The sequence below is a fragment of the Pogoniulus pusillus genome, chromosome 33, assembly GCF_015220805.1.
Source record: "Pogoniulus pusillus isolate bPogPus1 chromosome 33, bPogPus1.pri, whole genome shotgun sequence".
Lineage (NCBI taxonomy): Eukaryota > Metazoa > Chordata > Aves > Piciformes > Lybiidae > Pogoniulus > Pogoniulus pusillus.
In genome coordinates, this window is record NC_087296.1 from 10,797,606 (window position 1) to 10,814,515 (window position 16,910).

Genomic DNA, 16,910 nt, shown 5'->3' on the forward strand with positions numbered 1-16,910 from the left:
GCCCTGTGTGGAGAGGCTGAGGGAGCTGGGGGTGTGCAGCCTGCAGAAGAGGAGGCTCAGGGCAGACCACATTGCTCTCTACAGCTCCCTGAAGGGAGGCTGTAGCCAGGTGGGGTTGAGCTCTTCTGCCAGACAACCAGCAACAGAAGGGGCCACAGTCTCAAGTTGTGCCAGGGGAGGTCTAGGCTGGATGTTAGGAGGAAGTTGTTGTCAGAGAGAGTGATTGGCATTGGACTGGGCTGCCCAGGGAGGTGGTGGAGTTGCTGTGCCTGGAGATATTGAAGCAAAGCCTGTCTGGGGCACTTAATGCCATGGTCTGGTTGACTGTCTAGGGCTGGGTGCTAGGTTGGACTGGCTGAGCTTGGAGGTCTCTTCCAACCTGGTTGATTCTATGATTCTATCATTCTATGATTCTGAGACAGGCTCCTTGTTTATATCTGAGAGCTCATTCCCTCCTGTCTCACACAAGACAAAAATCTTTCTGAGCTACTGAATCAAGAAGACTCTGCTCTGTGTAATTCTCTTACTACACTCAGCACTGCTGTGTTTGAGGGCTTCCCAGGAATATATTGAGCAGTGTGGTGGCCAACCTGTGTCATTTGGAGTTGATGAGTTTTTTCCTCTCATCTTTTCCACGAGCAGAAGTGTGCTCAGGAAGTGTTTTGTTTGGAAATGTGTTTAATTATTTTGAGCTGTTGCAATATGGAGTTTTTTTTTTTCTTAGAGAGAAAAAAAATAGGTCAAATTAATCCATCTTTCTCTGTAACAAAGGTAGTAGCTTCTCATCCATGTGGGAATTCATTAACAATTTCAGTCACCTGCTCCCCAAGGAATCTCTGCTACATGCTTAGATGAGCTATACCTCTCCCAGAGGAAGTCCTAGTCCACTGGGGAAGGAGCACATTCCTGGTCTTCATCCCAGGGATCTCTGTAGTCACCATGGGCTCAGGTCACTGAGCACCCACAAAGTTAAAACTGCTGCTTGTGGATCTGAGCCCTGGCTCCGAGTGTGAGCCCTTCTCTGATGATGCAATTAGAAATTAAACCTTGAATGGCTATCACTGGATCAGAGCTGATATATTGATTACAAGGATTAGGGCATGGCTTACAAGGAGAGGCTGAGTGACCTGGGGCTTTTTAGTCTGGAGAAGAGAAGACTAAAAGGGGATTTGATAAATGTTTATAAGTATCTGAGGTCTGGTCAGGAGTGGGGGGACAGGCTCTGCTCACTGCTCCCTGGGATAGGACAAGGAGCAATGGGTGTAAATTGCAGCAAAAGAGGTTCTGCCTCAACACAAGGGTAACTCTTGACTGTAAGGGCCCCAGAGCACTGGAATAGGCTCCCCAGAGAGGTTGTGGAGTCTCCTGCTCTGGAGACTTTCAAGGCCTGTCTGGATGTGTTCCTGTGTGATCTGTGTTAGATAGGATTGTCCTGCTCTGGCAGGGAGGTTGTGCTCGATGATCTCCTTGGGTCCCTTCCAACCCCTAACATCCTGTGAACCTGTGATTGCTTAGTTAAAAAGGGGAAACAAAATCCCCCAGAAACCACTAATGTGAAGTTCAAATTAAACCAAAAATACTCTGTGCACCAAACAAAGGGTTGGGTAAAAATGGAAGGAGGAGAAGTTTATTTTATGAACTCTGATTATCTCCTGGGAAACAAACTTCCAGTTGTATTTGGAACAGAAGAAGTTCTGGCTTTAAGGCACTCTTTTAATCAGCAAACTCATCTGATAAAATGCTCTAGGATTTACTTATATATCAAAGGAGTTCCCTAGACATTTAAGGGATGCAAGTGAATACAATTAAAAGCTCAGCTGTGAGCACAGACTGTGACAGTTTGTTTGCTGTGCTTTGTGAGAGAAGTTTAGTTAATCACACGTGAACTCGTTGTGTTTCAGCAGGTAGTGAAGTATTCAACAAGAAAAGTTTTGCCATTGCAGCCTAGGAGAGATGCAGCAATTCAGCTATCTTGAATCTGATGGTCTGTAAAAAGAGAACAGAGAAACTATTAAGCCAAGGTTCACATCCAAGAATCAAATCATTTATGAACAACCTTTCTGAGCCTAATACGCTGCTGAATTAAACCTTGTGTAATGTCAGTGGAGTCAATGGGGTTATGCAGGGCAATAAGTCAGTGAAGCAAATTAGCCCTCTGTCTTGGAGCCAAGAAACCAAAGGGAAGAATGATCCAATAAAAGAGAGATGAAATGCTGATATTAGCTGAATGCCACTGTTCTTGGTACGGCTCGCTCTTTGTGTCCGGCAGTGAATATTTCATCCTTCCCAGGTGTAAAATCTTCCCAGCAGCACTACAAAGCAGATTTATAATAAATGACAAAATTAATGATTTACTTCAGTTGTAATGCAGCTTCTGGGCTCCCAACAGGAATTTAAACAGTTAGCAGGCAACATCTGAGCTGCTGCAGTGTGATTTCCAAATCAAGTCTTGATCTCTTTAGAAAAGCTTTGAGACTGGCCTTTGGAGGGGGTTTTGTCTCCTTTGGCTGTGTCCTGATTTTGCTGGACAAGAATCCCAGGCCAGGCAGGGGCTGCAGGCCATTATCAGCTCTGAATCAGCCAGGAGAGCTGACTGGAGTTGGCTGCAGGTGTATCCCAGACCATCAGCATCACACTCAGTATAAAGGGGAGGTTTGGTGAGGAGAGAGGAGTTTCCTGCTAGAGTTCTTCATCTTGCCTCTCCTGCTCTTGAGGGCTGCTTTCCTGCATGTTGTGAGTGTTGTGCCTTTGCTGGGCTGAATCTACCTTTGTACCTTGTGCTCACAGTGATGCCAGTTTGCCTCTTTCATTAAATCCATTTTCATTTCAGTCCGTGGGTCTTCCTTGCTCTTCCTGTTTTCCCTTCTCTACTTGGAAGGTGTCATGGGATGTTAGAGTAACTACTATATAGTTTAGCCTCAGTGTACAGGCAAGATGCCTCATACATGCAGATATTAGAAGCTAACTTTTGCAGGTGTAAAGGGATTTATGCATAGAAAACTCAAACAAGCACCAGGAGTATCTGGGTAAAAGCTGAAGTAAATTGGGCATGATCATCCTGGGGTATGAGGACACAAGGCATGGGTTTCTTTGGATTTCACCTGTCTGGGACATATTAAAGGCTCTAAGAAGCCACAGTGTGGCATTGACGTGGCTGTAGATGTGCTCTGGAACAAAAGAAGTAATTGAGACATTTGCATTAATCAGCATTCATAACATGAGAGTCTTCTGTCAGTTCTCACCCTTTTTCACTCTCTGGCCCAGTGATTACTTTGTCAGAAGCTAAGGTCATATCACTCAAATGGAGGCATCTGATTTTTCACCACACACACAGAGCTCAGTCCCGGCTGGAGCCTTTAGGCATATTCATTATCTACATGAAAAGCTAATTCCCATAACCTACAGTTGCATTTGCACTCTGTAAGGTGACCTGTACAGAATTTGGACAGCACAGTTCAGTTTTTCACTACAAAGAGATCAAACAGTTTGAATTCTTTTGACATCCTACCTTGGAAAGTTCAGTGATGAGCCAAAGGATGAAATAGTGTTTATTGGCCATCAGTAGGGAAAACTCTTCAGACCTCCATGCAAAGAAGGCAACATGTGTCATGTTCTGCCATTCCAGTGTTTGTTCTGTTGCTGCTGGTGGGATTTATTGGTGATGGCAGAACTTGGTGAAGGGACTAGCAGAGGACTCATGATACTTGACTTCCGGCATAGCTGATATTAGCCATTTATTCTATTCTTAGCTTTTCAGGCATTAGCATAGGAGTCTGACAATGTAGTTAAGATTCACAGACTGCATTGGGTTGGAAGGTGCCTTCAAAGGTCGTCTTGTCCTATCCTTGGGACACCTTCAGCTAGATCAGGCTGCTCAGAGCCACATCAAGTCTGATCTTCAATGTCTTTTTCCTTCAAGTCCTGTTGCTTTTGTGATTTCTGGGTGTGCTCTGAGTATAGAAGTGAAGGGAGGGAACAAGGCAGGAATTTTTCAGCTGCAGCATGAGACACAGATCTAAACACATCCAGTCCCACCCATAGAGCTAGATATGTCCAGTTCTGGGCTCCTCCATTCAAGAGAGATGCTGAGGTGCTGGAAGGTGTCCAGAGAAGGGCAACAAAGCCGGTGAGGGGCTTGGAGCACAGCCCTGTGAGAAGAGGCTGAGGGAGCTGGGGATGTGCAGCCTGCAGAAGAGGAGGCTCAGGGCAGAGCTCATATTGCTCTCTACAACTACCTGCAGGGAGGCTGTAGCCAGGTGGGGGTGGGCTCTTCTGCCAGGCACCCAGCAACAGAACAAGAGGACACAGGTTCAAGTTGTGCTGGGGGAGTATAGGCTGGATGTTAGGAGGAAGTTGTTGTCAGAGAGAGTGATTGGCATTGGAATGGGCTGCCCAGGGAGGTGCTGGAGTCTCCGTGCCTGGAGGTGTTGAAGCAAAGCCTAGCTGGGGCACTTAGTGCCATGGTCTGGTTGATTGTCTAGGGCTGGGTGCTAGGTTGGACTGGCTGAGCTTGGAGGTCTCTTCCAAGCTGGTTGATTATATGATTCTGTGATTCTATTTGCACTACATCTAATGCTGTTGCATTTTGTTTCAGCTGGCGGGCTTCATCTATGCCTGTTATGTTGTGAAATGCATTACTGAAGAAGAGGACAGCTGTAAGTACTAAAGCTTTATTGTCTAGAAAATGAATTTTTATCTTTTTATTTTCATTTTGAACCACCTCTTTGCCATGCTGACTCTTGCTGACCTCAACCTAAATTCCTTATTATACTGAAACCAGAGCCTTCCTTCTGTCTGTCCCCCTTGAGCTAAAAGCTGCCAACCCCTGAAAGACAAAAGAACCCTGAAATGCAGCTGTAAAAAAGAAATCCACACTGCTTTGCTTCTCAAGTGATCATTGTCATTTACTATTTTGTCCTGTTTAGCTTAAGACATAAAAGAAGCAGAACTCCCAACTGGTAAATACAAAATACAAGCTGCCTGCTTTTAAATCTTTCCTTCTCCTTCCAGATTGTTATTCACTGTCTTTATAAAAATTGGTTTCCACTGAGGGTTGAGCTCTTCTGTGTGGACTTGTGTGTTGGCTTGCAAAAGCATCTCTGGCAGGACCTTCATTTATGAGAGGTGAAACTGTGGAGCTCCTCTTTGTTCTTGCTGCTCCCAGGGTACGACTACAAGGAGGAAAATTATTTCATGGAGATGGATGTTTCTGTTTCTTCTGCTTATTTGTACCAATAGAAGCCTGCTGAGCAGAATTTGCTCTTATTACATGTTATGGAGCCAAACCATTTCATTTTTGCCGCCGCGCCCCCACCTCCCCCCCCCCCCCCCCCCCCCCGCCCCCCCCCGTACTTTAACCTTGATTTTTTTAAAGGGCCACTGCAGCATTTCAGTACATCTTGACATGACACCAAGCTAGGAGCAGGTGTTGATTGTTGGAAGGTAGGAGAGACCTGCACAGGGACCTGACCAGGCTGGATAGGAGGGCAGAGGCCAATGGGATGAGATTTAACAAGGCCAAGTGCAGGGTTCTGCACTTTGGCCACAACAACCCCAAGCAGCATTACAGGCTAGGGACAGAGTGAATGGAGAGCAGCCAGGAAGAAAGGGACCTGGGGGTACTGCTAGATAGTAGGCTGAAGATGAGGCAGCAGTGTGCCCAGGTGGCCAAGAGAGACAATGGCATCCTGGCCTGCATCAGGAACAGTGTGGCCAGTAGGACAAGGGAAGTTCTTCTTCCCCTGTACTCAACACTGGTCAGGCCACACCTTGAGTGCTGTGTCCAGTTCTGGGCCCCTCCATTCAAGAGAGATATTGAGGTGCTGGAAGGTGTCCGGAGAAGGGCAACAAAGCTGAGGAGGGGCCTGAAGCACAAACTCTATGAAGATAGGCTGAGGGAGCTGGGGGTGTGCAGCCTGCAGAAGAGGAGGCTCAGGGCAGAGCTCATTGCTGTCTGCAACTACCTGAAGGGAGGCTGTAGCCAGGTGGGGTTGGGCTCTTCTGCCATGCAAACAGCAACAGAACAAGGGGACACAGTCTCCAGCTGTGCTCGACGAGGTCTAGGCTGGATGTTAGGAGGAAGTTGTTGCCAGAGAGAGTGATTGGCCTTGGAATGGGCTGCCCAGGGAGGTGGTGGAGTCACCATCCCTGGAGGTGTTGAAGCCAAGCCTGGCTGGGGCACTTAGTGCCATGGTCTGGTTGCTTGGCTAGGGCGGGATGCTAGGTTGGACTGGCTGAGCTTGGAGGTCTCTTCCAACCTGTTTGATTCTATGATAATATAATAATCCTCAGCTCAAATTTGGCTCTTTGAGGTAATAAAACTGCTTTAATTTCTGCATGAAATAAAAAGTGAGAATTATGTTATCTCCTTCTCCACTCAGACATCCCCTGTGAGTGCTCACTGTGACAGCCAGAAGTTGTGCTCCATACAGATACTTCCTGCTCAGGTTTAGAAGCACAGAATCAGTCAGGGTTGGAAGGGACCACAAGGAGCAGCCAGTTCCAACCCCTCTACCATGGCCAGGGACACCCTACCCTAGAGCAGGCTGTCCACAGCCTCATCCATCCTGGCCTTAAACACCTCCAGGCATGGGGCCTCAACCACCTCCCTGGGCAACCCATTCCAGCCTCTCACCACTCTCATGCTGAACAACTTCCTCCTCACATTTAGTCTGAATCTCCCCACCTCCAGCTTTACTCCATTCCCCCCAGTCCTGCACTCCCTGAGAGCCTAAAAAGTCACTCTCCAGCTTTTTTGTAGCCTCCTTCAGATTCTCAAAGGCCACAAGAAGGTCACCTGGGAGCCTCCTCTTCTCCAGCCTGCACAGCCCCAACTCTTTCAGTCTGTCCTCATAGCAGGTGCTCCAATTTGATGGATTGGCAGCAACATCAGTCCAGCAGAGGAGAAAAGAGGCAGAAATGCTGAGCCTGGCATGAGACTAAAGGGAAAAATGGAGCAACATCCAAGAGGCAGACATGGGCATGTCCCAGATTTTAACCAGATTAACACAGGGACGCTGCTCCAAAGCAGGGAAGGTGCTTCATCTTCTTTTGGCACAGAGCCCCCACTATAGAAATACAATCAAGTTGCTCTTAAGCTGCTTCAGCTGAATTAGCTTTGCTCTCAGAGTAATTGGAACAGGCTGAAAGAATTACTGTTTCTCCATTCTTTATGCAGATTTTATTAAGAGAATAAGTGAGGGAGGGTAGAATTAAGCAAACATTTCACCAAGATTAACCTGCTCCAACCTCACTAAAGGATTAGGAATGGAACAATACAGTGATCAAATCAGGGTCGTAACTAGGGCTGAGTCAGCAAGTCTGGAGGTTTTAATTACTCCCACATCAAATAAATCCAGCAGCAGGCCCCTTAAATCAAAGTACAAGTCCACACTACCTTTCATGAGAACAATCTGTTTGGGGTTAATTCTGCATGAAGAATTAAAGAGAAAGCTGCCTTCCCTTCTGGTACAGCCCCAGGCAGGGCTGTGACACTGGAGCTGGCCTGCAGCACCCATCTCTAGGGGTTAGACAAGACTGCTTTTCCCTGGTTACTTCCCTTGGTGGTGCTTTGGCCCTCCCAAAGGTCTCTTCTGCATCATGTTCCCCATGGCTACCTAGGGAGGAGGAGCTTTGAGGTTTGGAGTGCCTCAGATCTCCATTTGGGAAAGGCAACTTCTACTGGGGTTGTGGAGTCTCCGTCTCTGGAGATAGTCAAAACCTGCCTGGATGTGTTCCTGTGTCATCTGGTGTAGGTGATCCTGCTCTGGCAGGGGGGTTGGACTGGATGAGCTTTTGAGGTCCCTTCCAGCCCCTGACATTGTATGGTTCTTTGATAGAACAAAAGGAAACAGCTTCAATCTGCACCAGGGGAGCTTTAGACTGGACATTAGGAAAAAAATATTCACTCCAAGGGTTGTCAGGCATTGGAGCAGGCTGCCTGGGGAGGTGCTGGAGTCACTGTCCCTTGATGTCTTTAAAAGCTGTGTAGATGTGCTGCTTGAGGATATGGCTAAGTGATGGACTTGGTAGAATAGCATTAACTCCAGTTGGACGTGATGATCCTGAAGGTCTTTTCCAACCCAAATGATTCTCTGATGGCTGCCCAGCAGGGCTGCCACCAGCAAAACGCTCTCCTTTTCACTCTTGCCACTGCTATTCCTAATCCATTGTCATTCTTACCTCATTAGCATTATTAGCTGCAGCAATTAAAAATAAAGCCTGAAAGTGTCAGCCACAGCAATGTCATTACTTGGAGGCATTCAAGGGCTGTAAACTTATTGGAGCTCCTCATTTGTTTTCCAAAGCAGTATCAGGTCTGCCTTTTTTTTTTCCTTCTTCTTCTTGAAAGGCTGCACATTATTTTTAATAACATTGAAATGTTCCTTTAATGTGCATTTCCTCAGTAGCAGTTTGCTCCCTGCTATAAGCTGTTACTGCCTCACTAAAAGCAAATGCAATGTGGGATTTGAAAATGTTATTAAAGATAGAGATATTTCGTGGAAAAGCCTGGAATGTAAGCAGTAAAGCAACATTTCCCCCCCTCCCCCTTCCCTCACCTCCCCAGGGCTTTTTGTCTGTAAGCAATTAAAAAAGGAACATGGGTTACTGAAGTGAGAATTCTGCACTCTCCCTGCAGGTCCTGTTGAGGGGAAGGGGGGATGGACTTGTTATTAGAATCATAGAATGGTTTAGGTTGGAAGGGATCTCAAAGCTCATCCAGTTCCAAACCCTCACCATAGGCAGGGACACCTCCCACTACAACAGGGGAGCAACCTGGCCTTGAACACCTTCAGGGAGGGAACAGCCACAACCTCCCTGGGCAACCTGTGCCAGTATCTCACCACCCTCACTGCAAACAACTTCTTCCTAACATGTAGTCTAAAATCTCCCCTCACACAGTTCAAACCCATTTCATCCTGTCATCACAAGACCTTGTCAATAGTTCCTCCTCACCCCTTCTGTAGTCCCCTTTCAGATACTGTAAGGCCACCCCAAGATCTCCTCGAACCCTGCCCTTCTCCAGAGAGCTTCAGAGCCCCAACTCTCTCAACCTGTCCTCATAGCAGAGCTGCTGCAGCCCTCTGAGCATCTTCACAGCCCTCCTCTGGACTGGCTCCAACACTTCCATGTCCTTCTTGTGTTGAGGGCTCCAGAACTGCACCCAGGACTGAGGAGAGCAGAGCCAAGGGGCAGAATCACCTCCCTTGCCCTGTGCCCACACTGCTCTTGCTGCAGCCCAGCACACAGTTGCTGTTTGGGCTGCACTCACACTGCAGGCTCCTGTTGAGCTTTTCATCACCCCAGACCCCCAGGTCCTGTTCCTCAGGGCTGCTGCCAGCCATTCCCCACTCAGCCTGGAGCTGTGTTTGGACTTTGGCTAGGGAGAAACCTCAGCCTAGACAAAATCACCAGTCTGTTTCCCACAGTGAAATCCCAGTCCAGAAAGCCACCTTGCAGACCCAGACAGGGTGAAGAAACAGTGTTTGCCTATCAGGAGAGAATGACAAGGCAATCAGAGAATAGTTATGGGATGTCTGGGAACACCTAGTATTATGAGGTGTGTGAGTATTATGAGGTACAACCTTTGCACTGTCTCTTGCCAGCAGGGATCCACAGATGGTCATCTTTTGGCTTTGTTTCCAGCTAAACTGTGAAGCAGAAGAAACTGCAACTGGGTTAAGTAGATTTTGCTTGCAAAACTCAGCTTTTAGGATGTCTAGCTCAGAAGGCTCTAGTAACCTTTTAGTAGAGCTTTCTTACAAAGCCCAGCTTTTGAGAAGTTCTTGCCAGAGAGTGTGATTGGCATTGGAATGGGCTGCCCAGGGAGGTGGTGGAGTCGCTATCCCTGGAGGTGTTGAAGCAAAGTCTGGATGAGGCACTTAGTGCCATGGTCTGGTTGATTGGCTAGGGCTGGGTGCTAGGTTGGACAGGATGATCTTGGAGGTCTCTTCCAACCTGTTTGATTCTACGATTCTATCCCATATGAGGATGATCTCCTGGTGAGCAATGAAGGCAGCAATCCACTCTGGGATCCTAGACTTGGCCTGGAAAGTCTGAAGATGACAAAACATTTTCTTGTAAATGACAAAACTAAATTCATTAGATGTGAGAGATGTGATATTCTGACAAACATATGGGACAGGTAGAAAAACCTTTTATTTTTAGCTCTGTTACAGGCTGCCTTCCACCTTTGGGCAGGTTATTTAACCTCCTTGTACTTCTGTTTCCCATATTTAGAACGGGAAATAATGACAGGGACAAACTCACAGGTGTGTTGCTTTATGACTTTGAGCTTCTGGGATGAAAAGCACTATTGAAATGCAGAATATGCTCAGGTGTTCACTTTATTTCTATGCCAAATGCTCTTCACAATCTGCTTAGTGAGATGTTACAGAAAAATAATACCTCAGCTTCCATCCCTGATGAAGTCTTGAAAACAAAGAGAAACCAGCAGCAAACGTTCAGCTGTGAACTCTGTTCTCTATGCCCCTTCCTATTTTCTGGTGGATGCTACGACTGCTAGCACAGGACAAAGTTGGGAAGGATGCAGAATCTAAGGCTGAGGGAGATGATTGAAGATAACAGCAACCATGCTTCTGCTCTCAAGGTGGACTTGAATGCATCTGTCCCCGTCAGCTTGGCAGATCTTTTACCTCACAGCTGAAAGGTGACACCACAGCCACAGTGCAACCTGCAGCCCTACCAGTGCAGTGTTTGGTCTTACACTTGTGTAACACAAAACAAGGTAGGGAAGACCAGGTCTACAGAGCCCCATGCCTAAGATCCAGTAATGAAGAAATATGATTTACAGCCCGTGGCTCAATTAGAAGCTTTTCCTATTTGCTTGTTGCTATGTGAACCAAGTAAACCAAAGGGAGGCAAATGAGATGCCTTAGGCTGTTGAGATGCTAATAGAAGAGTGGAGGGACAGAAACCTTTGCTGTTCTGTGGTACTGCCTCATGCTTGTCATCTTAGATGGAGCTGCCTTGGAGGATGGCAGTGCCACCAGGAACATTTAAGAAATTCACTTAGGAATTTCTTTTCCAGAGTATCAAGAAGAAATGGCCTCAAGTTGTGCTGGGCTGAGGAAGGTTGTGTGTTAGATTGGATACTGGGAAAGATTTCGTTACAGAAAGAGTGGTCAGACATTGGAACAGGCTGCCCAGGGAGGTAGAGTCACCATCCCTACAGGTGTTCAAGAAACATGTCCATGTTTCCCTATGACACTCTGGGACATGGTTTAGTGGGCATGGTGGTGTTTGGTCAGTGGTTGGACAACAGCTTGGAGATCTTGTCCAACCAAAACAATTCCCTGATTCTCTGAGATGCCTGCAGAGCAGCATCTTTTTGCGCATATCAAGATCTAGTTCCTGTGTTGCCATTTCCAGTCATGCCCTGTGTTGGAGAGGACTTTTTGCAGGGCTGAAGGCTGGTGTTAGACTCATAGAATTAGCCAGGTTGGAAGAGACCTCCAAGATCATCCAGTCCAACCTAGCACCCAGCTCTGAACAATCAACCAGACCATGGCACCAAGTGCCCCAGACAGGCTTTGCTTCAACGCCTCCAGGGATGGTGACTCCACCACCTCCCTGGGCAGCCCATTCCAATGCCAATCACTCTCTCTGACAACAACTTCCTCCTAACATCCAGCCTAGACCTGCCCTGGCACAACTTGAAACTGTGTCCCCTTGTTCTGTTGCTGAGTGCCTGGCAGAAGAGCCCAACCCCACCTGGCTACAGCCTCCCTTCAGGCAGTTGTAGACAGCAATGAGCTCTGCCCTGAGCCTCCTCTTCTGCAGGCTGCACACCCCCAGCTCCTTCAGCCTCTCCTCACAGGGCTGTGCTCCAAGCCCCTTACCAGCTTCATTGCCCTTCTGTGGACACCTTCCAGCACCTCAACATCTCTCTTGAGTTGAGAAGCCCAGAACTGGACACAGTACTCAAGGTGTGGCCTGTGTACCCTTCTCACCACCACAGAGCACATGCACACAAGACATGTTTGTTGGTTGGAAAGCACAGGCTAGAGATGTCTGAGCTGCAGAGTATGAGGCTGAAGCACAGGGAGGAAAGCTGCTGGTGGGGAAAATATGGCAAATGCAACTGGCTGCATTTGAGTTACAAAAGGACCTGAGCAGTCCAAGGTGTCACAGGGCTTGGCAGGCATTGCACAGCCTACTCTGTGGTCGTTTGGCACAGCACTGCAGGGAGAGAAGCAAACTTAAAGCTCAGAGGAGGTGCAGTTTGTTTAAATAATAGCAAGTAATTAGTCTGAAGACAAAAATCAGCGATGGTATTTTATAATTACAATTAATTTAAAGGTTAATTTCCTTTGGTGCTAAAATCTTATTTAAAACATTTACCAGGAAAGGAAATTAGGATGTTACTATCTAGATGCATAGAATGCTTCTGGGAATCCATGCCTATTATCACTAGAAAATTAGGTTAGGCTCAAAGTGGGAATTTCAATTCATTTTAGTGTGTAATAGATGGTGGTCAGGGCCTTGAGTCAGGAGGGCTGCTTAGGGTAGACTGTACCATTTGCATTTCCTTTGTTTTGTGGGATTAATTGCAAATGTTTCCAACAAAAGGGATGGGTTTATACATGAACAAGCTTGACATGAAAAGAAAATTGGTTATGGATTGCTGCCTTCGTAACTAATGAAGTTGATGTTCAAGGAATCCCTAGGAGACAGGGTTGTGGTATGAGGCAAATATATAACGAAGTTCACACAGGGGGAAATGGTGGCGGTGCTGGCTCCATCTAGGATAATTTCTCCTCTCCCTCACTGTCTTGCCTGCCACTCCCCTTGCATCCATCACGGCCTCCTGAGGGGATTGTCAGCCTCCAGTTTGAAAAATGTCTAAATAACACAATACAAAGCTTGGAGGAAGCAACATTTCCATTCCAGCAGCTCATCACAATGGGATACTGCTTGATAAAATCAATGCATTGTAAGAGCCAGGGAGCTGCACCTGCTTTGCATGGGGTTGTTTTAACTATTCACTACTCCTTGGTTTTATCTTTTTTCAAGTGAGACATGTTGCAGGGGTGTTTGAAGAGATCTGGACATGTGACAAGGGAAGGAACAGTTAACATCTTTTCTGAGGAAAGATATGTTGCATACAAAACCCCTTTGAAAATATTACTTGTCTAGTCATGAATTAATTGTTTCAGGAAGGGAACACAAAGTCCAGATCACACAAACAATACCCCACACGGCTGCATCACAGCAGTAGCAGAAACAAAGTAGTAAATAGTGACAGTTCTGACACCAAAAGCCACAGATGATTTGAAGAGACACTCAAGTCGTTGCCAGAGCTGAAGAGGATGTGGTCTTCTTGCCATGGACATGTTTTGATGTTTAAAAATGAACAATGCTCTTATTCAAAGGCAGGAAAAGTTAGCAACATCCAAGGCTCCCTCCAAGCTGAGAATTGCATGGAGAATGCTTTCAGGCAGGCAGTTGTGTTTTGTTTTGATGCTGGTGAAAGACTCCATTTTCATGTCAGTCATTGTTGCTACTTGGTACTGACTGTGGAGGACATAGTTAACTAGAAGGGTTAGGTGATAGGTTGGGCTCGATGATCCTAGAGGTCTTTTGATAGGTTGGGCTCAATGATCCTAGAGGTTTTTTCCAACTTGGTTGATTCTGTGATAGGCTTTAGAGGCTCTCCTATACTGTGCCAGGGACAACATCTCCTCCTCCACCCCAACAGAGCAAGAGAAGCTCAGGCCCTGCCGAGCACAGGTGAAGGAGCAGCCTCTAGGCAGCTCTGTGGGGCTACCATCCCCTTTCCTACCCCAACCTTGGTGGGTGACTGGCTGCCTCCTTAGGGGTGTAGCCAAAATGAAAGTGGGCTTTGCTTGGAGCTAGGATACTGGTCATCTGCATCAGAGTCCATGCAACTTGCATTGCAAACTATAATGGACCAGTTACATGTTGCCACTCCAACCATTGGAATGGGCTGCTTAGAGAGATGGTGGAGTTGCCATCCCTGAAGGTGTTCAAAAAAAGACTGAGGCACTTAGTGCCATGGTCTAGTTGGTTGGACAAGGCTGGGTGATAGGTTGGACTGGATGATCTTGAAGGTCTCTTCCAACCTGATTCTATGATTCAATGATTCTTTCTTACACACAGTAAGTACTGCTTTTTGAACCATTTTAAACCACTACTGTCAACAGAGCAAGCTGTAGGAAATGGAGACCGAGTAGCTGGTATCACATCCTGGCCAGCTGAGCTCAGCCCTGACCGAAGGACAGAGGCTTCTTGGAGAGGAGTGGTAATAAGCTGCAGTGGGTGAATTGGACTCATTAACCATTTCTAGTGGCCCTGAAAAGGACAGCTGTCCACAACCCAAGCATCTCCCCTGCTGAGGCAGCCAACATGAGCTCCTCACAGTTTCCTACATTCCTGAGACATTGCCTTCTATTAAATTACTTTTATCAGCATGCCTTCTGTTTAAGTTCTCCTTATTACTTTCCCTTTTAAATATCTAGATAGGTCTTCATTAGCATTGGGCTGTTAACTTTCACAGATCTGAGCCTTAATTCTCCACTTTGTTGCACCTACTAATGACTCTTATTCTAATTTATTAGTGTGGTGGTCACCCTTGGAGGCTACTGCCCCCGGCATTTTCTTCTTCCTCCTTTTTTCTTCTTTTCTTCCTCTCTTTATTGCTTGCCCCTAGCAATGATCTGGCTAAGAACATTTTTTCCCCCCAGTGATTCATTTGATAACTTCTTTGATAATTCAGTCTGCCCCACATTTCCTTTAATTCTTGGAGTGATTTGTTAGTCCAACCCTGTTACAAGGCTAGATTTGTTGTTGTTGTTGTTGTCGTTCGGCACTCAGACATGAACATTTGGAAGCAAATGACTATTATCCAGCAGTGTCCAGGTCTGTCCAGTTTAGAAAACCAATATAGTCTAACAGCTATTCATGTTCTCATAGCTGAGTGGAAGTCTTTTACAGACTCTTTAGGGAGCATTGGACAGGTTCTGCTGCAAGGTTGAACAAACCTTGCAAAAGCCTCGCAAGGGTCAAGCGGCAGCCTGCTGACTGAAACCAGTTTCCAGGTCTATAAGCTTGGCAGGTTGCTTGCTGCATTTATCAGATCTAAAAGGCAATGCTGACCAGTTCAGTCCAGTAATTCTCACTGCTGTAGCTGTGCTGCAGCTGCAGCCATTTCCTCCTGGCCTCTAGCTCTTGTTCTTGCCTGCCCTAGCCCTGGTCCCTCTTTCAGCTGCCAAAGACTCTCTCATGCCTTCCAGCTATTACTCCTGGCTGTTTTCATCCTGGCTCCTTTCTGCTCAGCCACAACCTTGGTTCCCACCTCTTCATTGTTGTTGCTGCTGGTGATGAGCTCTGCTTTGCTGAGACATTGCTCCAGAGCATGGCCTTCCAGCCATTACTCCTGGCTGCTTTCCTCCTGGCTCCTTTCTGCTCGGCCATGACCTTGGTTCCCACCTCTTCAATGTGGTTGCTGCTGGTGGTGAGGTCTGCTTTGCTGAGGCATTGTGCCAGAGCATGGTCTCTGTCGTGTCCCGTGCTGAGGTTTTGCCACCAAGCAGATCCCTCTTCTGCTTGGGAGTTCTGGGACACAATTTGGCTTCTGTAATTTCTGAACTTTCAGCACTGATCATCTTGATATCTTCTGCTGAGTACAACCCAAGATGGGCTCACTTTGACTGCAATATCTGCATCCCTGCCTGGTCCTAGTTACAGGGAGTAGATGGCTGAGATCCCTGTCAGTACCTTTGTAAAGGTAATGACACCAGATGGTGCTTCACAGGTTTCCCAAACCTGCTTCCCTCCTCAGTCCTGTGTCTCATCTCAGAAAGGCTGATCAAAGAATTAGCCAGAAGATCAGCAGCAACACAGACAGACAGAGATGCTGCAGGCCCTTATCCAACATGAAATGTGATAAGAGGAGATGAAGCTGGAGGCAAAACCTCTGTGAAGCAAATAACTAGAGTAAGTTTGATTGTTATAGAAATAAACAACATGGAAACAGTGGTGGTGAGGGAACAATCTGAGCAGAGAAGCCACCACAATTTGTGTAGGGGTTTTTCCTTGCTTCTCCTGTGGCCATCCTAGGAGTCATAAGTGTCATGAGTTCTCCAATATGAAGAGAAACTTCTTTAAAGTGAGGGTGACAGAGCCCTGGAGCAGGCTGCCCAGGGAGGTTGTGGGGTCTCCTTCTCTGGACACTTTCAAAACCTGCCTGGATGCATTCCTGTGTGAACTACCCTTGGTGATCCTGCTTTGGCAAGGAGGTTGGATTCGATCTCTGGAGGTCCCTTCCAACCTCTGTGAGTTTGTGGTTTGACAACGTCAGGTTTTCCTTTCACCATGCAGATGGGTGAGCTAAGAGCACCGCCAGGCCAGCACTGGCTGTTTGGCAGACATACAGCTCATTGCACTGCATGAACCAGACTGAGTGTCCAAGTCCTTATGATGTTTCTGAACCCTCCTGTGGTTGCAGGAAGGGCAGAGCCCTTCCAACACAGCGTTGGCAGATGCCCTGCTTCCCCCTGCTTTCCAAGTGCTTGGCTTTACCCTGTTTTGCAAGTCTAAATCACTGTGCAGTCAGCACAAAGACCAATAACATTTGATTGTCCTTGTAAACAAACTTTACTGAGGTTGTATGCAAGCAAACCTCCTCCTGTGTGCTCTGCTCTGGAACAGCCATCAGGCCATGCTCACAGCATTGAAAGGCAGCAGGGCTAAAGTGTTTTGGAAGTGCCTTCACCAAACAGTGAGGTGGTTGGCACGATACTGGCAAAGCTACAGGAGCAAGGGTGTCTCCATATGCTCTTTTAGGTTTGTGTCACAGAATCAGTCAGGGTTGGAAGGGACCACAAGGATCAGCCAGTTCCAACCCCACCACCATGGCCAGGGACACC

General features: G+C 47.0%; 1 protein-coding gene across 4 annotated transcripts in view; it reads left to right on the forward strand.

The window, feature by feature from the left end:
* NKAIN2 (sodium/potassium transporting ATPase interacting 2) overlaps positions 1-16,910 on the forward strand; it is a 621,679-nt gene that overhangs the window by 590,416 nt on the left and 14,353 nt on the right. For all 4 annotated transcript variants that reach the window (XR_010308140.1, XR_010308142.1, XR_010308141.1 and 1 more), the window contains one exon: positions 4,595-4,655. Coding sequence is in view for 1 of the 4 variants with exons in the window: in XM_064170099.1 (XP_064026169.1) it covers positions 4,595-4,655 (61 nt within the window). In the remaining 3 variants the exon portion in view is untranslated. The remainder of the gene's footprint in view (positions 1-4,594; positions 4,656-16,910) is intronic.